This window comes from Poecile atricapillus, chromosome 21 (genome assembly GCF_030490865.1).
Source record: "Poecile atricapillus isolate bPoeAtr1 chromosome 21, bPoeAtr1.hap1, whole genome shotgun sequence".
Lineage (NCBI taxonomy): Eukaryota > Metazoa > Chordata > Aves > Passeriformes > Paridae > Poecile > Poecile atricapillus.
In genome coordinates this window covers 2,772,923-2,796,680 of record NC_081269.1, presented here as the reverse complement: position 1 = coordinate 2,796,680, position 23,758 = coordinate 2,772,923, and the positions used below count along the sequence as shown (strand labels likewise).

The 23,758-nt window shown below is 39.5% G+C and overlaps 1 protein-coding gene across 4 annotated transcripts in view; it reads left to right on the top strand.

Moving 5' to 3' along the window:
• The window catches only part of USP32 (ubiquitin specific peptidase 32), a 63,389-nt gene that overhangs the window by 14,002 nt on the left and 25,629 nt on the right, over nucleotides 1–23,758 (top strand). For all 4 annotated transcript variants that reach the window (XM_058854266.1, XM_058854265.1, XM_058854267.1 and 1 more), the window contains 6 exons: nucleotides 6,529–6,656; nucleotides 10,280–10,385; nucleotides 10,954–11,072; nucleotides 13,977–14,136; nucleotides 21,463–21,594; nucleotides 22,909–23,016. In XM_058854266.1, coding sequence (XP_058710249.1) covers nucleotides 6,529–6,656; nucleotides 10,280–10,385; nucleotides 10,954–11,072; nucleotides 13,977–14,136; nucleotides 21,463–21,594; nucleotides 22,909–23,016 — 753 coding nt within the window. The remainder of the gene's footprint in view (nucleotides 1–6,528; nucleotides 6,657–10,279; nucleotides 10,386–10,953; nucleotides 11,073–13,976; nucleotides 14,137–21,462; nucleotides 21,595–22,908; nucleotides 23,017–23,758) is intronic.

Genomic DNA, 23,758 nt, shown 5'->3' with positions numbered 1-23,758 from the left:
TACTGGGAGAGTTAATCCAAACAGCAACGTGCCCTGATGGAGATAGAGAGGGATAAAACAGGCTGGGAATCCTGGCATTCTTTTGGGGATGGGACTGTGAGGAGTGAGCTCTTTGAAGATTTAAAACATCACATAAATGCTAAGTGTTCATGTTACAGAAAATTGGCAAATGCTATTGTAATGACTGAATCTCCTTGCACTCCCTGCACAGGAGATGTTAAACCTTTGATATGCATTAGGGGAAAGTCTGATAGAACCAGGGAAAGCTTCATCCACAGAATGAGCCACTGCTATCAAAACCAAGGAAAAAGTACAGCTGAATTGAATAATTCCTTTTTTTTAAATACCCAAACCATGGTGGTCTTATCCTTAAATTCCTTTTATTGCTAAATCTTGTGTAAAGCCTTTATGGAGGTGCCCTGTGTAAATTGAGTGGGGCCATTTCTGATATTCCAGTTATGGAAGATTCCTTAGGAGTGGATTCATTTTTCCATTAGGGAAGGCAGGAATTTTTAGTCTGTGTTTTCTCCCAAAATATTCCCAAATGGATTCCTTTTTAGCAAGGATGTGTGGGTGTGAAGGTTGACTTTTTAGTCATAGCTGGTTCATTTATCTCAATTGTATTTTGCAGTTGGTTCCTCCAATTTGGGGTTGTTCCCAAACACTCTTTACTTTCACTTGCACATTTTACCTCTTTGAAGCTTTTTAGTAATTGCTTTGGTTCTTGACAACTTCATAACCACAGCCATTAAGTCACAATAAAGACTAATGAAAAAAGTAATAAAATTTCCATGTATAACTAGGATGAAGATTCCTAAGGGAAATATTGAGCGAGTGATTACAGGGAAGATAATTGTCTGGTTAGAGAATTATATGCCCTGTGAGTTTGATATTGAACCTCTAAAATTGTCACTTAAAAATCAAAATATTAGAATTAAGAAAAAACCTGAGCTGGAAGTGAGGAAGAACTTGAGACAGGTGAATTTTTCTTGCTTTCTGAAGGATGAGCAAGTTGTCAGTTTTATTAGAATTCAGGTTTGGTTATTTTTGGTAAAGAGTAAATGCAGTGTTCTGCTGATGGTTGCAAATCATTGCTTGCTTTGTGTACTTGTGATGTGCAGGGCTGGTGAGACTTTTTTTTAGTGCATTGACTTAGCAAGCTGCTTTTCACCTGTTAGTGACAATGGAAATTCAGATTTCAGGGTGTGTTTGGAGAGTATTGGGGGCATTTTGATGCGTCTGTTTCTGGGGAAATACTTCAGTCAGTCAGATGAGCTGGAAAGATTCTTGACCCTTCACCTTGACTGACCTTTTTATCCTGGGTTTTCTCTTCCTGCTTATGCAATATTTTGTTTCCTGTTTCGACTTTCAGCATTGTTGGTACCTCGTGGTTTTTCTCCCTTGGATGGGCTGGTTTGGGTTTTGTGCTGGGAACCTGTGAACCAGAATAAATCTTTTATTTTCACGTGGTCAAATGAAGTATTTCAGGCTTTTGGGTCAAAGATCAGCTTTTTGCTGTGGTCACTGCTACTCCTCCTAATGGCAATGATGATTTGCATGAAGCTTTTGGGATTCTGGAGGTGTTTCTGTGTCCATTTAGTTCTACCTGATGTTAATTGGTCAGTTTATAGTAGCTAGGACAGATTAATTCTACCTTCCTCTCAGTTTAAATACTTGGAATTCTGCCCTTTTCACTGATTAAATCAGCTTTTTAGTAGTAGCTTGTAGTGCTTTTACACAATATCTTAGCTCATTTATCACATATCTGTCTGATGCAAGCTGGAATTTATATCCATTTCAGTGCTGAGACAAGACAGGGAGAGGTTAAGTGTCTCTTGCCTGGATGTCTCAGGCAGTGTTAAGAGTTCAAATGCTTTTATTCCTCACCTTTGCTCCATCAGACAAGTGGCTGCTTTGGAAAGCTGCTTTGGGTCTCAGCCTCTATTTCTCAGCATTTTACATCAGGGTGCTTTCATTTTGAAGGATGGGGGGAAAAGCCTAGTAAGGGAAGGTGTTTTTGTGGCTGGCCTGACTTTGCAAATAAATATTAAATAGGAATTTTAAACACTTTTATTGTGTTTGCTCTTGATGCATTTATCACAGGGAAGGTATATAGTATTTTTTTTCTAAGCTGTAATAACTCCACTAGGCTTGGCCAGCCACTCCTTTCAACCTTTAAGCAGAGACTGTAGTGTGTGGCAGTTCTTATGTTCCTGATGTTCAATAGTTACATCATCAAAAATATCTATAATTAAGGAAGATTTTAAATTCCTTCTTACATTATTTGAATAAAACACTTTATTGAGGTAATTTTTGCAAACCTTAGATCAGATGCAGAGGCCTCTGAGGAAGTACCACAGAATATGCAGTGTAGGTACTTTGATTAGTGAGGAATTGGCTTTGATAAAACCATTTTCTCCTCTCTTTTTCCAAAGCAGGACATGAACAAGCAAAAATATCAATATTACTTGTATTTAGCCATGCAGTTATATTTTTATGATGACTCTTAATAATTTTCACTAGCAGCCTGGTAACAGCAGAGCAGATTTTGCTGAGTGAGGTATTTGCTGCCCAGTTTTTGTTGTCAAAATTGTCCTTTCAGTGTGAGTTTTGGAGGGGACAAAGGTGGTGCCATACCCCAAACCCTACATTTCTCACAGGGTATTTTAGAACTTTCCCAGAAGGTGGGGGTGGGATTACAGGATCCTACAGGATGTGGAAAGAAAAAAAGAAAAAAATCTCCAGTGAACAGAGATTCTAAAATGAATGGAGAATGTGGCAGCAGAACTTGCAGAGCTCCACTGGAAGGGTTGATTTCCTGCAGCTCAGTTTGAACACTTTTATAGGGGCGACAAAACAAGCTTTAAGTCTAGAGTTGGACTTGCATAATCTGAGTTTCAGATACAGTTTTAGTCCAAAATGAAAACTCCAGGATGGCTTGGTGACAAATACGTGAAAGCAGAGCAGAACCAGGTGGTTTCCAGCACGGGCCAGTTTTGGAAGGCACTACACATTCCATTACCTGGATAGATGGGAATTAAAACAAAAAACGTGGAATAGTACATCCATATAAACAGCCTGAAGTTTTAAGTAACACTAGGAAACTAAAAATACCCTCGGCAGTTGGTGAGCTGAAGGTTTGTTACAATTACTTTAAGCTGGGTGACATTTTTAGCTGAGGTTGCGTGGTTTCATTTAAACTTTATTAAACAAACTGGAGCTGGAATATTCCCTGGAGAGTTGGATGCAGCACTAATCTCCTGTAAAACTGTCTGCAGCTTTACTGGAAACCCTCCAGCTGAGGTGGCACAGGAGCTTTGTGTTAGCAAAGTTAACATACACACAGTGACAGCCTGGGACTTGGTGGCTTTTGGAAGTGGGCAGATAGATTTTTAAGAATTATCACATAATATCTAATTATTGAAACTTGGTTTTGTTACCTTGAATCAACCTCACAGTCAAAAGGCCACTTGTGTGGTCTGGAGGTGTAAAGGATTTAAATGAGCAGCTCCAATTGAGTCGCTTTCCCTGCAATAATATTGAGGTTGTGCCGCCTGTTATTGGCAGGTGGGATGTGAAGATGGTTTTTGCTGTGTTCAGTACCACAAACTCATCCTGGGAAGTTGTCAGTGGCTGTTTTCCCTGTCAGGCTGTGAATACAACAAGGGTGCACCCCTTCCTGTAGTGTCTGTCTCCTGTGTCTAATGACAGCAGCTCTTCTCAGAAGTGTTTGTAGACAACTGGCTCCTGGAAGTGTTTGGGGAATCTGTGCCTTTGGAAAAAGTGAATATTCCTAATGAAAGGATTTCAGTCAGTGTAGGAAGCAGGTTTGTCAACTACACTGCTGTCTAAAGGCAGGGTGAAAAACCCCTCTGTGTTCTGTGATGCTTCCTGTGTGTTGGGCTTGTGGAATTGAGAGAAAAAAGGCAGCTTCTGGGGATGAGAGTGTTCTAATTTCTAATATTATTATAGAAATAGATGTATTGCTTCTAGAAATGTTCCTTTAATAATTGAAGACTTAGTTTTATTTCCTCTCAACACGCCATCATGTTCTATCTCTGTTGAATAATTGGTGCTTTGGTGTTGGGATTTTGTATTCAAATATTTTGCCTTCCAGACTCGTAGTAAACATTGATAATATCTTTGATTTATACTCTGCTCATTTCAGTTGTACTTTCATGTGCATGGATCTAAATGTATAATGAACTTATCTTGACAAAGCTTTGCAGATGATTTTAAATGGCCAGCATCAGTCATTTTAATGGCTCCTGGGGAAGGGATGGAAGTAATTACCTTTCCTGTTATTCCATGACCTTTTTCGTAGTTTCTGCATGCAAACAATAATACTGAGTGGGCTCTAGCAATAATAACTTGCATTTTGAAATGTAACATGGGCTGGCAGTATCAACTTATCACTCCTGTTAAATACACTGATAGTGCAGGGGCTTTTTTAAGATCTTGGGAGTATTGCTTGACAATTCTTGTTCCCAACCTTCTCTTCACCTGGGCTGGCACTCCAGTCTCCACTCCCATGGGTTATGGGAGATACCTTTATATATTGGTTTTTCCTACTCCTGAGCACTGCCTGGAGTGCACACTGGGCAGTCAGGGCTGCTGTAAGCATCAGCTTAGCAAATGCTGTGTTTATGTAGAAACTTCTGCCAAAAAACCTCAAACCAGATTGGATTAAATGGTGGGGAGATCAAAAAATTAACACAGAGGGAGAAGAAACCAGAGCACAGGGTTTATTTTTGTTAAAGATATGTGTGTATGTGCAGGTATATAAAAACTGCAATAAATGAGAATATTTTCATCCCAGAACTGTTGTTTGGTTTAGTCTAGGATACAAGTTGTTTGCTTTGCTTTGCCAAAATTACAAAGCCAGTAGCTTCCCCTTTCCATGATCCCAGCACTCATTAAATGTGGGGAGTTGTCCCTGCTGGCTGAAGATTTGTTGTGCTTAAAGGTGATAGGAGGTGAAGCACTTCTCTTCATTTCCTCCTTGTTGGAGTGTGCATTAAAGCATCACCTGTAAAGGCACACAGTGACTCTGGGTAGATGTTAATGTGAAATAATGGAATTTAAACACCTTGTAAGCCAGGTAACAGTGTGAGACCAACATTCTTCTGCCATGTAATTAAAGCAGGCTCGTTTTAGTAAAACAAGATGTGTGCTAATGATAATCACCACTGTGCTAATTGATAGCTTTGGTGTGTGTAGGTCACACTTAAGGTTTATCTCTTAGATACTTTGTTTTTGGTTTTTTTTTTCTTTATGGTTAGAAGTACCCAGACTCTGTAATAAAATTGGAGAAGAAACATAACCCAATTTCTGTTTTTACACAATTGTTCAGTGGAGCTAACATCTGTTTCAGTGTTGACTCGGATTAAAATTAGGGAGGAATGTTTTAATGTGATTTACTTTTAAGGATTGATTTTTGCTTTTGATGAATGAATTAACTGAAAAGTAGACGTTTTACTGAGTGCTGGATTAAGCCCTCAAGTGCTCTGTTTTATTTTGGCTGACAAAAAGCTCAACAAGCCTTTGGCCATGGCAGTGTTGTTTCTGTCTGGCTTGTGATAGCAGGGTAAGGAAAATGCCTTGCTATAAATACAGTGACACAGCTCCTGTGTGCAGCATCATTTCCCTGGGCTTCTGCATGGTAAATTGCTTTTTCTGCACCACTCAGGAACTTCCAGGGGATCCTGTGCCATTCCCTGCAGCTTGGCTTTGGACAGAGGGCTTGTTTTGTTCCACGAGATCCTTCCCTTCTTAAACACTTTCTTAGAAAGTTGTTCTGTGCTTGTAAAATCTGAGTGCAACACTGCTTTCCAGGGAGCTCCCAGGCCAGGATGAGAGGAATGTCATCACATTTTCCACCTTTGCAGTTGTGAACAAGTTTGAACAGGTGTAGCTGGCAAGCAGATTTTGCCTGTGCAAGGGAATCTTGGGTAAAGAATTACATGTAGTCCAACATTTTATTTCTGTTAAATCAAACCTCACTGCACTGTCTCATGAAGTTGTAGTGGTGATAAAGTATTTTATTTGTTTTAATACAGAAAAGCAGACTGATTCATAGATGAAACAGCTTGAAAGATGCTGTTGGAGCTGCTCTTAATAATAATCACCATTGTTAGTTGCAGATAATTTCCCTGGCTTACATGCAATGCAAAATTGATCATAAAGCAGCCTTATTTTCCTTTGTGTGACAAGAATGGTGCTGAATTTAGAACAAATTACAATCCACTATTGTAGTTAGAAAACTTAGGCAGTGAGCTGTTGTTCACATTGATGGTAACCACGGGTCTGCTTCCCTTCTCTCTTTTCAAGCAAGATGAGATGATTAGATCTCATTTTCCGCAGTCACGTTTTCCCACTCTTTAGGGGAAATCATGCATTTAATTTCTTCGTGTCTTCTTATTGTTAAAGGTAAACCTAAGGAGCGGAGGATTTTGAGATTCCTTAAGCTATTACCTGTCTGTAATGTCTTTATTGACCAAATGTTTTTTTTCTTTCCTCTGTTCTCAGTTACAGACATAGAACTGAAGAGGCTCAAAGATGCTTTCAAGAGAACTTGTGGCCTCTCCTATTACATGACTCAGCAGTGCTTCATCAGGGAAGTTCTGGGTGATGGGGTCCCTCCCAAAGTTGCCGAGGTGAGCTGTGAATTGCTGTTTTCCTGGGAAGCCAAAAGCAGTGGATCAGGGGCAGCTGGATGCTGCTGTGCTCACACAAATGTTTATGGGGTTGATTGAAGTGTTTCCCGTTTTTTAATGCAACATCACAATGCACATTCTCTGCCTGAAAATGGTTTTCCAGACTTGGATCGTGGCTGGTCAGGGATGTGCTGGGCTCAGAGCTACTCCCAACCCTATTCATACCTGGTAGATGACTTTGAAGTAAACCCAAATATCCACATGTAAATTTGGGCATTTAAAAGATTGGGAATTTGTAACAAGACCATAATAACAGATTTTATTTACTCCAGAGATGCACTTGCTGTTGGTTTCTTTGAGATTCCATTGGCTGTTACTTTGTTTTCTAAAGATGAATCTTTACAAGCTCTTAAAAATAAATTTGTTCATAATCAATGTATAAATGAGCTGAAAAATACCCAGAATCAAAATTTACTACATGGATATAAACATATATCCATATGTATACATCTAAAGAGAATAGTAATGCCATCCCACACACTTGCATGTTTACAAAGTTCTTTTCTTTTATAGAGTTGCCCCTTTCTTGAGAGAGATATGAAAATATTATTGGTAGTGAGACAAAAATGAGACAGACCTTTCAAATGATCTCTTGCTCCATGTCATTTCTAGTCACAGCTTCTATTTTTGGCATCCTCAGAGCTGTTGACCTCAGAGGCAGGGTGCAAGTCTCCCAGTTTTATTTAGATAATGTGAGTGCTGAAGTGTTGCATTGCTGAAGGTTTTACACTCTGGCAGAGTTCCTTTTCCTGAGCTAAATCTTTCCTCATTCTTTTTTTTTCCCCCCTGTTTCTCCTAAGTGTTGGCAAAGAGGATGATACTACTTTACCTCTGTAAACAGTTGGCTTTTCATGTGGGTGTTTAAGGCTTAGCAGGAAAATTTGCAGTGGAAAAGGAGGGGTCTGATTTGCCCAGAGCTTAAATTCTGTCTTCAGTATGAATTTTTGGGTGTTTTCTGGATGCTTTGAGCATTGGTAACCCTGGTGATTAAACAAAAAGTGTATCTTTCACAATGTATGATTGGTTTGAAATAGTATAAAATATTGATAATTTTATATCCTGTGTTAACTTGTACTTTTATATCCCTTTTATTTTTAGGATAGTATTAAGGATTAAATTACTGATTTAGTCACAAATAGAGATTTTGGGGTTTCAAACGTCTGCTGGCTGGTTTTTATTTTACTTTTTAAAAAATCTGTCCTTAAAGACACAATTTTGGTGATGATTGTCTGTTTTAACTCTCATGACGGTTATAGAGCAGTTCTTGGTTTCCAGGTGGTGAAATAAAATTAATGGAAGACTCCTAATTGGTTTTTGATGGCTTCTCATCAGAACTCATCTCAAAATTTGAGTACAAATTATGATGTACTTGTAGCATTCATACTCAGGCAGTGCAGTATCAAATCTGTGAGATTGAAAACTGTAAATTGGGCCAAAATTGGGATTTGAGTCAAGGGATGCTTTGTAATTCCTGGCTTCAGGATGGGCAGAGGCAGGCAAAGTCATTAGGCAGCTGAAAACTCTGAATTTTCAGCCTTTCAGTCGCTAAAACAGATCACTTGGAGCCTCAGGTTGCTGGGCTGTGTACTCTGCATGTTGTGAATAATGACTTTTCTTATCTGAGGAGTGAGAGACCTTCAGGAATTTGTTCAATTAAAAACACAGGAGTTTTAAATGACACATAAAGCAGAGAACTGAAACCAGTGGAACTTTGCTCCAAAAATTTGGGTGGTTGTCTTGCACATTTTTTAAATGTTCAGGACAGTAATGTTCTGGGAGGATCTCCTGAGAGAATGGATTTGAAGATATTAATAAAAGGAAATGTAGAGAAGTGTCTAGAAAGCTGCTCAGGTGGTGGGAAGCATGGGCACAGCTTTGATTTTTAAATCTTGTTATACTCTTCAGTTGCCCATGAAACAGAATGTGTCAGGCTTAAATTTTATTTTTTAAAAGTACTATTATATTTACTATAATGATAGTAAATTTTACATTCTGAAATGCAAATTGCTGTGATCCTGCCTGGGTGTGGCTGTTTTAAGTAAAGCTGCAACAGCATTAAATCATTTTGGAAAACAGAAAATTGCATCACATTTTGATGGTGCATGTTATTAGGAGTTTTCCAAATGCCACACCAATGTGAAAAAATGTGGAGTTCCTTCCTTAGAAATTGTCACATTACTCTTCAGTCTTTATAAACTCTTCCCAAGGAATGATTAAGCAGCTAAACTCCAAGCAACGCCAGCTGCCCGTGGTTGTAATTACATATATTAAATACTGATACATTGGACATTATCCATAGAATTCCTTTCCTCTGTTTATCTCATGAGCAATCCTTGTGTTGTGTTGAAATAATGTATAAGTGTAATATTTGGTGCTCATCTGGTCTTGCAGCTGAGATGTACAAAGTTCAGCAGAAGTGAGTGGATGGTTGAGCTGCATATTTAAAAAAAGTAACAATTCCAGTGTAATATGAAGGTAAATTGCTCACATGGGCAGCGTAGCCTTGAAGGCATCTGGTGAAGACAGAAGGATTAGACATAAAAAGTGTGGAATTCAAATCTCTGCCTCAAAGTCTCTACAATTGTTGTGTCCAAATAAAGCACAAATTCAGTTTTAATAATTCAGCCCTTCAAGCATTTTTAAATGGATTAAAGTTTAGTAACAGAAGAGGCTGATCTGATCCCCCTGAGGAAATTAAAGTATTTGGGTAATGCTGTGTCTCAGAGTGGGATGGAGGTGAGGTTCAGGATGTTTTGTGGAGAATTAGATCTTGCTGTACATTGACTGACATTCCCATGCCTGCAGACAGATTTTGGATGGGTGGGTGGATGGAGGGATGGATGGGTGGATGGAGGGATGGAGGGATGGGTGGATGGACGGACAGACAGACAAGGAGAGGATTTCTGCAGGTCACACAGCACTGTTGAGGTGTGTGCAGCCAGGCTGCAGGAGCAGCAGGAAATCTGGTGTAGCCACTCTGTGTTAGGTGTTCCCTCATCCTGCCACCACAGCACTGTGTGGCTTGGCCAGGTTTAACCTTGCCAGGCCCAGGACTGGTTTTGTTTGGGCACTCCCAGTCCTGGCTTAATTTTGACTTGTAGTGGAAACCACCTCGTGATGGTGCAGTGACTCACAGGGCTCTGCTGTTCCCCTCTCTGCTGCCAGCCTGGTCTTGCCTGCTGCATCCCCTTGATTCCTTTGGGATTATCAGAGCCCAGCTTGGAGGAGATTTCAGCCCTAATAAAGAAATTTGGGGAAACAACCCCACGAGCAAGTGAGAAGTGTCTTCACTGGAGGGTTCTAACCTGGAGTTTATATATTGCTGTTCATGACTTGTACCTGTGTTTCACCAAGTAAAGGCTGCTTATAGGTACCTAAAGAGCTACAGAAAGGTAACACAATTAATAATTCAAGTGTGTTGAGCTGAATGTGAGGTGAGGAGCCTAAAACCCATGTAAGATGGAGCCTCAGTATAAGCTGCTGTTTTTACTTCTGACATCTCTTTGCCCTGGTTCTGGTTAACTTCTCTATTTTTGGCTGACTTCTCTATTTTATTCTTCCAGGTTATCTACTGTTCATTTGGAGGAATATCCAAAGGGCTGCACTTCAATAACTTGATAGTTGGATTAGTTCTACTCACAAGAGGCAGAGAGGAGGAGAAAACAAAATGTAAGTGATGTAACTTAAAACAGTAACAACGAGACAGCAGATTGTGAGTGTAAAATGTGACTGTTTCACAGTGAAGACAGAACTTTTTAAAGCATTTTTAGCTGTCTTTTTTGAAACAAAATGCATCTTTGCTTTCTAAATTCATCAAAATGAAATATTTGCCAAGTCATCATGAATGTCAGTGTTGGGATCCTACAGAAAGCCTGATGGTCTCTGTATGTGGGCAGAGGAAGGAGGATGGCATTGATATTTGTCCAAAAAAAAGCATCTGCCCACTGACTGCTGTTGTTTTGTCTTCTCTGTTAATCTGACTTGATAATACTCATTTTCCTTTTGATTACAATGGTAATGGTAAAAGAAAAAAAGGAAATGGTAAAAAAAAAAAAAAAAGAAGGTAAAAGTAAAAGATCTTGACTTAAACCTTGTGGACCTATATTGAACTTGGATCAACCCAAATTTTTAGTCTTTTAGTTGTTGCACAGCCACTGACATTCTCAGCCAGTTATAAACTTTAAATGTGAAAAAATGTCACTGCCATAGATATTTACACATATTTCTATTTCCTCAGATATTTTCAGCCTCTTCTCTAATGAATCTGGGAGTTATGTTGTCCGTGAAGAGATGGAGAAGATGCTGCATGTGGTTGATGGGAAAGTCCCAGAGTCACTCAAGAAATGCTTCTCTGAGGTATGTCACACACCTTTTCTCCTGTTGCATTTACCAAAAAGTCAAGATTACACTAAGTAGCTTCTTTTTCATACTCATGCACTTATGGAAACAAACTGACCTTGTTTAAACGGGGTAAAAGCTCATGGTTTTTTGTGTTGTGGTATTGCATGTAATTTCTATCGATGGGAGCAGTGTTTGGTGTATAAATGCAGGCATTCTCTGTGCTCCTGTATTCACTGGGCTGCTTGGAAAGAGATCATTTCCCAACAGTAATCATGTCAGCAGGTAAATTTAAATACTAATACTGCTGGTGGGAACTTAGTCATTAGTGTGAACATTTTATTGCAATCAGGGAAGAAATCTAGAACACAGAGCTGAGAAGAAAGAAAATCTGCTCCCTGGATTTAAAAATGCCTGACAGCAGTGGTTACTTCAAAATAATAGTTTTATATTGTTGCTTTTGTACCATTATTCCTGCCAGGAGCTACAACATTTAATTATGCTTTAGGTTGTTTGAGAGATGTAATCTTTATGGAGCTTGCTGAAGTCCTTCTCTAAACCAGGGCATTGGTGCTTTGCTGTATTCATAGATGATTCTTTGACTCCAGGGATCCTGATGAATTTTCAGGGTTTTTTGCTTGGTTTGTTGTCAGAGGACTAAGACCAGCAAAATGAGACATCATTGTACCCTCCTCTGGCAAAAGGATTGACCAGATTGTCTGGAGGCTTTATTTGTGGCTATCAGGTTACTTAATTACTTTAGATTTTATTGTTCTGTGTTGGAGATAACTCTGGTTGTGGGCATTGCCTGAGCCAGACTCTGATCTGGTCCTGGTGTCCTGTTGGCTCTGGAGGCAGTGATTGCATTCCTGAGTCCTGGCTGGCATCATAAATCCTGAGTCCACTGCAGTCCAGCTTTGGAGCTGACCCATGGTGCCATTTCCTATTTATAATTTCCCATCAGTGTGGTGTGATGAATTGCACCCTGCAAGTTAATTGCATGCTGTCCAAGAAATCCAGAAATACTTTATGAAGCCTTGCAGGAAGATGAGTATCAATCTGAGCTTCAGAGCATTTTCCTGTTCAAGAAAATGCTGCATATTGATTTTTCTTTTAAAATGAAAATAGTGTAATAACCCACTCAGCAGGATTTACTGGGCTCTTAATCATCCTCGGTCATTGCTGGAGAGTGAGAAAGTTTAATGTTCCTGCTGTGGGCCTTCCTGTCTGCCTTATGGAGGATGGGTTTGATTTCAAGGATGATGTTTATAGGTACTTCTGTTCATCAGAATTATTGCATGTACTCAGCTGGAAGTAGAAGCTTTAGAATATATCTTAGTTTCCCTTTTGTTTCTGAAATACAGGGAAAAAAAATCAGTGATAACTGCATTGCTCAAGTTCCATCATAGTTCAGCTGTAATCTTTGATTGCTTCAGATGCTTTCTTCCTCCTGTGCAAATTTTTTCTGTCCCTCTTCATTGTCCTTCCAGGGAAAATTGGAGTTTTAATGATCCAGATCTTGCTGCCTTTATGAAGAGCAGCACAAAAAGTAGAGGGAAAGGGTGGAACAAGGGTGAGAAAATGTTCTTTTCTCTTGATCCAAAGTGTTGGAGAAATGAAAGAATAAGAAATCAAAGTGAGGGTGGGCAGGCCCTGGCACAGGGTGCCCAGAGCAGCTGAGGCTGCCCCTGGATCCCTGGCAGTGCCCAAGGCCAGGCTGGACAGGGCTGGGAGCAGCTGGGACAGTGGGAGGTGTCCCTGCCATGGCAGGGGTGGCACTGGATGGGCTTTAAGGTCCCCTCCAGCCCAAACCATTCTGGGATTTCTTGGATGAAAATATAAAACTCTTTAGTCTAGAAAAAGATGCATAAGAGGAATGAATATCTGGAACTGAAACAATCCCCTGCAATGGGAATAGGAAGCAAATGTTTGAGCAGTGCTGGTGATGAACCATTGGAGCAGCCTGGCAAAGGGAATATAGTGAATTTTCAATTTTCTGCACTTGGCAGTTGCAGATAGTCCATGGCCAAATGCAAATTGTTGGATTCTGTAGAGATGTAATTCAATGAAGTTTAATGGTCTGTGATATGAGGGGAGTTTAAATAATCAATGACTTGAAACCTCTTCCACTTTGCAGACCCCTGTTTATTTCCCCTGGAGATGAGAATCTCCATATAATGAGTTTGTCTACTGATAATGGGTTTGCTTTTATTTGAGGTAGTTTTGTAGGTCCTGTAGAAATTAGTCTGCTGATCCCTATGATTTCATGGCCACAGCTTGGCAAGAATTCAAATAAATGGTTTAAACAGCACTGAAATTCTGTGAATGTTTAGTTTTTATGTATTCCTGAACAGGAAGCTCGAGGAGATGTGGAGTGAGGCGATCCTGGGAATGTCATGTTCACATTTATGTGTGGGTTTTGGTCAGTAGAGGCAAAAGCGTCTCCACATGTTCCTGCAGTAATTAATCACAGCATTAGTTATTCCCAAACCTGATTTTTCTGTGTTATTTGTATACCTGCACAGATAGAACAGAATGTTTATGATTTTATAGCACCTGTTTTTTGGTGCAGCAGAGCTGGTATCTATAATAATACATTTAAATTAATCAAAATAACCTCCGCTGTTTTGAATTGCAAGTAACCATTTTTCTTTTCATCCCTTTCACCTGAGGTTCAGGGTAAATGAGTTTCCAAAGGCCACATTGAGTAGGTGGCTGAAATGCAGAGAGAACTGAAAGTTAATTTCCCTCCCATTGCCGTTTCAAAAGGAAAGGGAAAACCAGGCATGGCTCCAAGCAGAAAAATTACATTAGCACTTATTTTTCTAGGAGATTGTCCCAATTTTTTGTTCATACAGCTGGATGGTTCCTGTTTACTGGCAGTGAGAAAAACAGCTCCCATTTTCTGTTTTTTTCTTGCAGGGTGAGAAAGTGAACTATGAGAAGTTCAGGGTTTGGCTGCTGCACAACAAAGACGCTTTCACCTTCTCGCGGTGGCTGCTCTCAGGAGGGGTGTACGTGACCCTCACTGATGACAGTGACACCCCAACCTTCTACCAGACCCTGGCTGGAGTCACACACTGTGAGTAAAGGTGCTTCTTGTCCTGCACACCTTGAAAAAACCTGCCAGAGTTCTCAGGCAGAATTGTTGTTTGTTGAATCTCCCTGCTCCGCCACGTTCGGTTCAGTGAGAGAAATTCCTTCTCTGAGCTCATTTGTTCTCTGCTTTCTGTGCTGTGATGTAAAATGTTGTGTACAAGGACACTGGGTTGTTATTTTTAAGAGATAATAATGCTGAGGCTACAACAGTTCTGTAGAAGTTTGCTACCGAGCAAGCTAAAAAAAAATATCTTCTGAAGTGTCTGGCTGGTAATACTGAGTTTATTTTTGGTCTTTATAGTGGGTTGCAAAACTACTGAGAGAGTTGAGAAAATAATATTTGTTTCAAAAATAAGTGTTACCTCTTAGTTTGCTTCTCCAGTAAAATAAATAATATTCCTGGCATGTGGTAGAATTAACTAAAGAGAAACATCCTCAGGAATTGCCTCCAGAGAAGAAGTGCTTCCTTATGTCTATGTTAATGTAAAAGAAGGAGCAGCTGGATTTTAAATTAAATCTAAAAACAAAAGGCTGATAAATGACACTTGATGTAGCAGTGTAATGCAAGCATCCATTCCATCCCTGAGGATCCCTGGGAGAAGGGAGTTGGTTGTGGAGGTGTAGGGATTTGAGCAGTCTGCTTGTGTTTTATGTGCTCGCCTGGATTTTCCTCACTGGTGACAGTGTGGCATTTAATCCTCAAAAGGGTGAGTTACTTGACTAAAGCAACATGGCCTTTTTATCTTCTTGGTTTTAAAGATGGGCATTCAAACTCTTTTCTGACCATCTGAAATGAGAATGCATAATGAAGTCAGGGGTTTATGAACAAGTAATTTATTTGCATTATGTGAAAGGCTGCAGGAGACATTGAGGTTACAGAAAACCACTGAATACATTCTGAGGTCTCATAGACAAGGTAGAGAAAGAGGAATGTGAAAAATACCCCAACCCTCTGAGTGTTTTGGAGTTCAGCTCTGGGAAAGACCTTGACCTGTATCAAATTGAGATCTGTTCTTTTTTATACTTCAAAACTGAGACTTCCAGAACAGTTTTTACTGGACTTTTCACAGAAAGTTTATTTATACTGAAACTGAGGTTTGGAATTATAAAAAAAACCAAAAACATTTAAATTTAACAGCTACTGTTTTAATAGATTTTATTTCATATTTATTGTTTTCTCACTTCTAGTTTTGATATCCCTGTCAATGGTACCATCATGTCAGAGCTGGGATTGAGCTTCTCAGTGAATTCCAGAAATACATGTAGGTGATGTGATTGTCCACAGAATTGGAAGATTCGTGTGACAATTATGTTTGGACCTCTAGATAAAATTAAATTTGACTAAATTCCCTTGTGATTTACAACAGTGTAGGCACCTCATCCAACAGATTAAAAACTAGCACTTGGAAGTAATTTCAGACTAATCAGGTCACTCCCAAAGAGTAAGAAATTCAGTACAGAAGTATTTTAAATACAGCTGAATGTGTAAAACACTGAGAGCTGTTGAAGGCTTGTTCTTAATATTTTTCCTGGGAGAATGCTTGCCTTTGGGAGGACCAGGAATTGAGATAATGTTTGGTAAACTGAGACAAACACCATAATACAGAGGAAGAGAGAAAGGTTGCCACTTTCTTCTGTTGTGAAATGCACGTGAAATCTGTGCTACTCCTGGTGCAATCAGGAATTTCTCAGCCCTGCTGGGTGTCCTGGCACAGCCTCAGACCCCTCCCCAGCCTTACCTCACAGCTCTGCTTCCCATCCAACTTCTTGGACAATATGTCAGAGCCATAAAAAATGGCACTGATAAAAACAGGGAAACTTATTCCCTTTGATTTAGAAACAGCCCCCATTTCACTGCAAAGCATCAGTGACTCCATTTAAATTTGCTTAATGAGCCAGGCTATCAGGGAAACAAAAGAATACTAATTTTTCATTTGTAAGTAACATTTGTTTTGGTGTGCAGATGACTTTAATTACATTTCTCAACACATAATTAGAAATGAAATTTTAAAGTTACAGGAAGTTGCACACACTTGCTGCTTTTAATCAAATTTTGTTCCATTTCACTTTAATCAGAAATATGAATAATTTTATTTGAAAGCTGCCAAAATATCTAGCCTATGTTCCTAAAATACAGTTTCAGGGGTATGAATTGGTCTTACACCTGAGGAGTGACCAGTAGCAGTAGTTTGGATTTTCTCATGTCTGTAGTATGATCATATGCATTTAAATTTATTTTTTATATATATATATATATATATTGAAGCCATCACATTGAACAATCTGTAAATCCCACATTTCTGTCACACTGACTCAAGGGACACCTCATTGATTTCCTTCATTTAGCTGGAAATGTTTTTTCTGCTGCAACATAGGTGCTGGTTGCCTTTTTTATGTGTCATTTTGGTGTGACTCAGTGTTGTGTAATGGGCTTAGATACTCAGGTTTTCAGCCCTTTCCATGGGGAAAATAATTCTGTTCATCAGGTTGCTGGTTTTGAGCTGACAGTATGTTTAATTCGTACTTCTTTGTCACCCAGTTCTTGTGTCACTGAGTTCTGATTAAATAACATTCAAATTCCCCTTTGAATGGAAGAGACTCCTCTGTTGTCAGAAAAATTCATCCTGTTCTTTCTGACAGCTCTCACCCACTGAGGTGCAGTTATGACTACAATCAGGACAAATAATTCTATTTTAGAATGTACATTTATCACTCATTGAGTGCCAGAAATGAGAGGAGCCCTGGATAACCAGGCAGGGTGGTCGGAATGGAAGAGTCAGGTTTTGAAGCAGCACAAAATCGAAGCTGAGCGTTGTGGAAGGAACAACTTGTGTCAGAGCTGGGATTGTCAACTCTGTGGGAGGATGAAGATGGGAGGCTGAAAGGAAAGTGCAGCGAGGGGATCCCTTCACTTTGCTGGCATTAAAAGGCTGTTATATACAATGTTAAATACATGTTCTGCAGCTGGGGCACCCACTCTGGGAACAGGGATGGTGTGGAAGCCTCTAGAAGACAATCCTGAAGATTTTGGCTTTATGAAAGCTGCTTTTAAGGGCTCGTTTCATCCTGTGCTGCCTTTCCCAAGTGTGAATGAACACTTGTGCTGTGAGAGGAGCTGTGCTGCTGACACCTCCCTGTTCCCACCTTGAGGCACTGATAATCCATATTCCGCTGGATGAACACCTGGATGGTCACATCTGACACACACAAAACCTCTCTTGGCCGAGCTTTTAATATTCCCTTCCCTGTGTGTTTGTTTTTAATCAGGAAAAGCACAAAGATGAAAGTCTGACAGCAGCCCAGGCCAATAAGTAAAAGCCTTGGTGTCACTTAATCTGTATTTTGCCACTTGTTATCCTCTTAGTTCCAGGCTATTTTATGTCTTGCAAAGCAGCTCTCAGTGCCAGAGTCTTCTGGGGGTTAATTTGAAAGCCACAAAGGAGAGTTTTTAGTGAGAACCAGTATTTGGGTTCCTGCCTGGCCATGAAGAGCCCTCCCTGCCAGCAGGGCCTGGGGTCTGCCTGGAGCACGTCATGGTGAACAGGGAAACAATCCAAGTCCTGGTAAAATGTTGGGAATATGGTATGTTTCTGCTGCTGTGAGCCAGAGAGGATTGTACCCATAGGTGGGTAAATATTGAAGTTTTGTCAGCTATTGGAATACTTGGTGAATTTTGGTTGTATAAAGAATTGTAATAAGCAGTGGTTGAAATGAAAACATGCTTTTAAATTTGTTTTCAAAGGCAGAAGATAATTCATGGCTTGGTATCTATGGAATATTATAGAGGGGCATTTTGTGGGAATAGCATTAAAGTGTAACGTGGGGGTTTTGTGCTTATCACTGCTATGCACCTGCCTGTTGATCAACATTCTAAATTAACTCATTTTTAGTAGTTTTACAGTTTTAGATGATATTTTGATTGAAAATGTTTATTTGTTCTTCCTTTACAAGAAGATTCTGCTTCAGTTGTACTTATTATCATTCCTCTGATCATATTGGTCTAATTCTTAGAGAATGGAACCAAAAAAAGCATTCATGGTGTTACAGATCTGGAGGTTTTTTGTATTTTTAATGAGCAAGTGATGAGGGAGACATAAATCAGCATGTGGTAGTAAACTGCTTAAATTTCTCAGGTGCATCTTGTCCATATGACCTCAAATAATCATATCATGTATTGAATTACCAAAATGAATATTTACTTGGCCTGTGTGTCCAGGGGTTTTGGCCTATATTGTGTATATAAAATACATCTTTTTAAGTAATCTGAATGAAAGCCCACTTTAGACTTTGATGTGATTTGAAAAGACATTAAGGAAAAAAGCTTATATTCTGAAAAGATAAAATCTTTTATGTGTACAAAAGCTCTGTAGAATATGGTGTTTTGTCATGCACATTGGTATGTTTGGGTATTAAGTGTACTGTGCCTTTCCCATGCTTCATTTAACTTCAGTAACAAATATGATTATGTGTATAATCATAAATAGCCAGAGATTTCTTTTAGTTTGCACTCATGAAGGAATAGATGGTGCACTGCATATCCTGAGACTGATTTACAAGATTATGTGCAAAAAATCACTCTGGAGAAATCAAATTACGCAACAGCTGCTGCTCAGCTGCAGTTAAACTTCCTGTGTGCTGCAATCCAATAAATAAATCCTGCTCCTTTTTATTCACTGGAACTGGTGCACTGGGCTATAATTTGTTATAACTGTGAATGAGAAACATTCTTTTGTCACATTTTTACTGGTGGTTAACCTGATTTGTGTAAGGCTAATCAGTGCTAAGAATGTTATTTACTACTTGGTTTTACTTTCTAAAGTAAAAAAAGTAAAGCAGCTCTTGTGCAGAAAGTCAGCACACTGGGGCTAGAATAAAAATGTAACACTTGCGCTAACACTTATCAGCTGTTCTTTTAAAGGTGATTATTTGAAAATTCTCTGAGTGACCATGATGTCAGTTCAACCTCTGTGAACAGAAACACAGACAAGATGCTTTCTGATAACCTTTCTTTTCTGAGATGAAAGAATAAAAAAATGGAGTTACCACTGTAGAAACATCTGTGAAGTACAATAAAAAAAATCAGAATACAACTAACTTCTACTGTAGGCATTTGAGAGAGGATTTCTGGCAAAATATAACATTTTTTTAGTTCTTAATTAAATATAATTGAAGATAAATATTGCACCTGCATAATAAGGTTTCTGCAGATTTACTCTTCAGTGAGGACAATTTGAGCTTCCTGCTGGCTTTTGAATATTCTGTGTTGTATCACTTGAAGAATGAAGTGTAGCTCACACATTTGTTATTCTTCCTACTTACAGAAGTGGATTAAAAGGAAGCAAAGTGATTTACATGGTCATGCACAAGAGAACATAAATAATGCTTTTGTGTTTGTTAATGAGAGCAGTAACGTGGAAGTGGAATTCCTGTAAATGGCAGCACAACCTCCCCTCTCCCATTGTTTGGGAAGGGGAAGAGCCCTGGGATTCATTCTCCTCACATCTGTGATATTTCTGCATGCTGATCTCCTAAAGACATAACTCCTCTATTCCTCTTTCTTGATTTCCAGTAGAATAATATTCCTTTATAAATTTGGATTGCTGCTTCCTCACGTATTGGGGACAGACTTTCAGTAGTTCCTGTGGTGATAGGTTAGGGACTAATGGGTTTGAACTAAGAGTAGATGTGAGGGAGAAAGTTTTTGTGATGAGGTGCTGGATTCCTCATCCCTGGAAATGTTCCAGGCCAGGTTGGATGGAGGAGGATGGGGTGACCTTTAAAGATCCCTTCCAACCCAAAGAGCTTTGTGATTACACCCCAGCCAAGAGCCAGGGGATGGTAAAACCCAGATGGATTGATCCATCTGGGAAGGAGGGCGAGAGGAGAGAGGAAATGATTTTTTCTTCTGGATCAGCTCTTCTCTCCCTGTGTGAATGCACAGGAGCTGGGAATGATGCCCTGAGGAATGGGGAGGCAGGGCTGGGGTTGTCACCTGTGTGACTGCTCTGAAGGCACACAGGAAAGGGACATTTGTCACTGATGTCACTTCTCCAGCTGGGCTGTCTAAAAACACCTTACAGGAAAATGCAAACCCCTTCCACTCCTCCAGCTCCAGATATTTTATTCAGATTTTTCCACTCTCCTGCTGCTGAGGGTAAGGAGTTGTATAAGTTTTGGTGCATCATATGATGCTCCTGCTGGGTAGTTACAACTACTTCATGCTCATTGCAGGTTACCTAAGTTACTATTTTAAGTAAATTACCACCACTAATGACAGAAACGAGGAAAGGAATCAATAAAATTTCAATTTGACACAACATTTTAGGTGGAGCCCTTCTGTTCTTAAGCCTTACAGGATTATTATTGTTTCTGTGGACTAAACCAGGCCAAATAGCTCAAGTTAAACCTATTAGAAAACTGGCATGGATTTAAAGGCTCAGAACCATCTGGGAATGAGATCACACGTAGTGGTTCTTAATATAGACAGCTTTGTCATTACGGATCTATTTGAGAACCAATTAATTGGCACTGACCTAAAGCACTGTTGTGACACACTTGCATATGTAAAAAGGTTAAAAGTATTGTTGGGCAGAAATTTAATCTTGTTTTTTTATATATATATATTTAATTTCAAGGATAAAGCATAAAGAGAACATTTGTATAGAATGCTTTGAAGGAAAACACAAGCTCTTCCTTTGGCTATTTTTATCCACACTTGCTTAGCACCTTCTTTTATTTCTTGGGTTTGGGGTTTCTTCCACTTTTTAAATTACTTTTTAAGTTCCTCTGCATTGTAGGTTTGTGTAACCACTCCCCAGAGTTTACTGGGATTGTAAATAATTCTGTAGTATCAATAATAACATCAAACAAGTATTTTATATTTGGGAAAAAAAGAGCTGACTTAAAATCTTTAAATGGGACATTAAAATTTAGCCTTATTAATTTATCCTTCTTACTGTATCAAAAAGCTAAAAATTTCAAAGAGGAATTTGTTAAGAGCAGCCAAGTGCTACATAATTTTCATAAAAGACCTGTTTTGTTTTTTTTTTAATGCTACTTCACATCTTTTTTGAGGATTTAAATACTGAATACGCTGGGAAAATAAGACACTGCACACATAATCTGCCTGTTCAAATCACCAGAAAGAAACAGGTGAAAAATGAAGGGGCTCTAACATGGGAAAAGTTAATTTCTGGGTTTCTGCACACTTGTGATGGTGTTACTGACGGTGAACTCCTCAATGGCGAATGGGTAAGAAGATTCTGTGGACAAAGAAGGTAATTTTGGTTTATTTTTGTTGATTATGCAGTGGAAGAATCCGACATCATCGACCTGGAGAAGCGATACTGGCTGCTAAAAGCTCAGTCAAGAACTGGACGCTTTGATTTGGAAACATTTGCCCCCTTAGTGTCCCCCCCAATCCATCAATCTCTGAGTGAAGGTATGGAACGAGATCAGTGAGGAACCTGTGCTGCTCTGCTGACTTACAACTGTGATGGCTTTAAAAGTGTCTGTTCTGAAATGCCCTTTAAGCTTGAAGGACAGAATAGCTTCACTGAGTTCTGAAAAACGGGAAAAGAGAAACCTCTGTTTGTTGGGAAATCTGGAATGCTGAAGGAGGTGTTGCATTCTTATCAGTTGGCAGGAGATACATCAGATTTTATGTAGAAGTTGCCCTGTAGTTTCTTAAATTTATTTCTTAAGATTCTGTGAAGACAAAAAAAACTGCTGGCCCTGAATGAGAGAAAATGGAGCATTTTTAAACTGACAAATGAGAGTTTCATCTATGAAGTGAGAACTCGGTGTGCAAGTCAGCTGTTGTATCATGCAGCCACTGAAACACTCCTCCCTAACAGTGGAAATTAAGGAAGATTTTTTTTCAGGAGACTCAGTCAGGAGATTTGTGGGTTGTTATTTCTACTGACAACCAAACTGGTCTGTCCAGTTGAAGCCACTCTGGTAAGAACTGGAGGTTGCAGTTGTCCAGTTGCCATTTGCTGCACGACATGAGGACATTCAGGGACATTCCACTTGTGCTCCAGCTCTGGTCTGCAGTCCTGGAGTGACAATTATTTTATTACCAAAAGGTTGGCTGTACTGATAAGTGGCAGCACTAAGTAACAAATGGGAAAGTTATCTGCACTGGTAAAAAAATCAGAATTTATGTCCAGTTCTGCAGGGATGTATCCCCACATCCTTTTGTTTCTGAGTGTTTTGTCTACTTAGTGATTAAAACTGAGAGAGCTGCTGTGGGGAAACGTGAATGATTTCTGGGCATTCTTTGCCTTCTGTAGAGTCAGTGCTGCTAAAAAAAATAGATAAATTATGGCATAAAAAATGCTGAATGATTTTAACTCTTAAACACTTTGAAGGCTGGTAGGTACAGCTCTTAACTCGGGGCCAAATTTGCAGTGAAATTCAGTGATTTCTATAGGAATTTATTTCAGGCACGTTGGAATTTCTGGCCATACTGGTTCAGCTCCACTCCAAATCACTCATTACAAGGAGGGTGTGAGGAGCAGGCAGCTGTTCAGAATTCTTGATTCCTTCCCCACCCCTGGCTGGATCAGCCATCCCTGAGAGATCTCATTCACCTTTAAATGGTCTTAGTAGTGCTTAATTACCTTTATTACACTTAATGAGAAGAAATGACAAGTGTTTGTACTTCTCCTTGCCCATGTTCCCCATTAACCCCTCGTGGAGGTGCTGGGTGGCTCTCAGGTGCTGTAACAGGAGATGCTTTTGTGGTTTGCAGGTTTGTTTAATGCTTTTGATGAAAACCGAGACAATCACATAGATTTTAAAGAAATTTCCTGTGGGCTCTCAGCATGTTGCAGGGGACCCTTGGCAGAGAGACAGAAGTGTAAGTATGCAAAATTTAACTGTTAATTTGGGAGGAGTTTTCCAGTTTGAACAATGAGGTTTAGTTGTTTTCACCTTTTGAGATTCTTTTCCCACTGAACAAGTCTGTGAAAGGCGACTTTAGAAGTTAAAAAACAAAAGAGGAATTTTAAATATCAAGGTTTCCTTTTATAAAGGATGATTAAACCTAATTCCATGTATTTTACACCTTATCAGTAGTTCCATGTAAATTATCTAACTGGGAAAAACTACATTTCAGAAGTTATTTTGGCAGTGTTCTGCATTTTGAGGCAGAAGTGTGTATCTCAATACAGAAAGTGCAAACACTTAGCTACTCATTATCTGTAACAGAAAACAAATGTCCTATTTGATTGTCTTGTGGTAAATAGCATGTTGTGGCTTTTCACTGCCCAGTTCCCAGCTGGCTCCCTGCAAGGTTCCTGTGTTTTGAAACACTTTTTTGTTCCCTACTTCTCCAAAACCACGTTGTTGCAACTTCCAAGCTGTAATTCCCTGGAAATTTCTGGATGCACATATGTTCCCTGCTACATCCCCTCAGCAAACACAGCAGAGGATTGCAGGAATCTGGGTCTGAGTTTATTAAACACAGCTGCTCCGTTTCCTCACCTCCACACGTGCATCCCCCATCAGAACTGTCAGCACTGCATCAGCTGCTGGGGGCTCTGCAGGCTCAGGGGCTGTGAGGAATAAAGGAGAAAGAGTTGTGGAAAGGTTCTAACAGC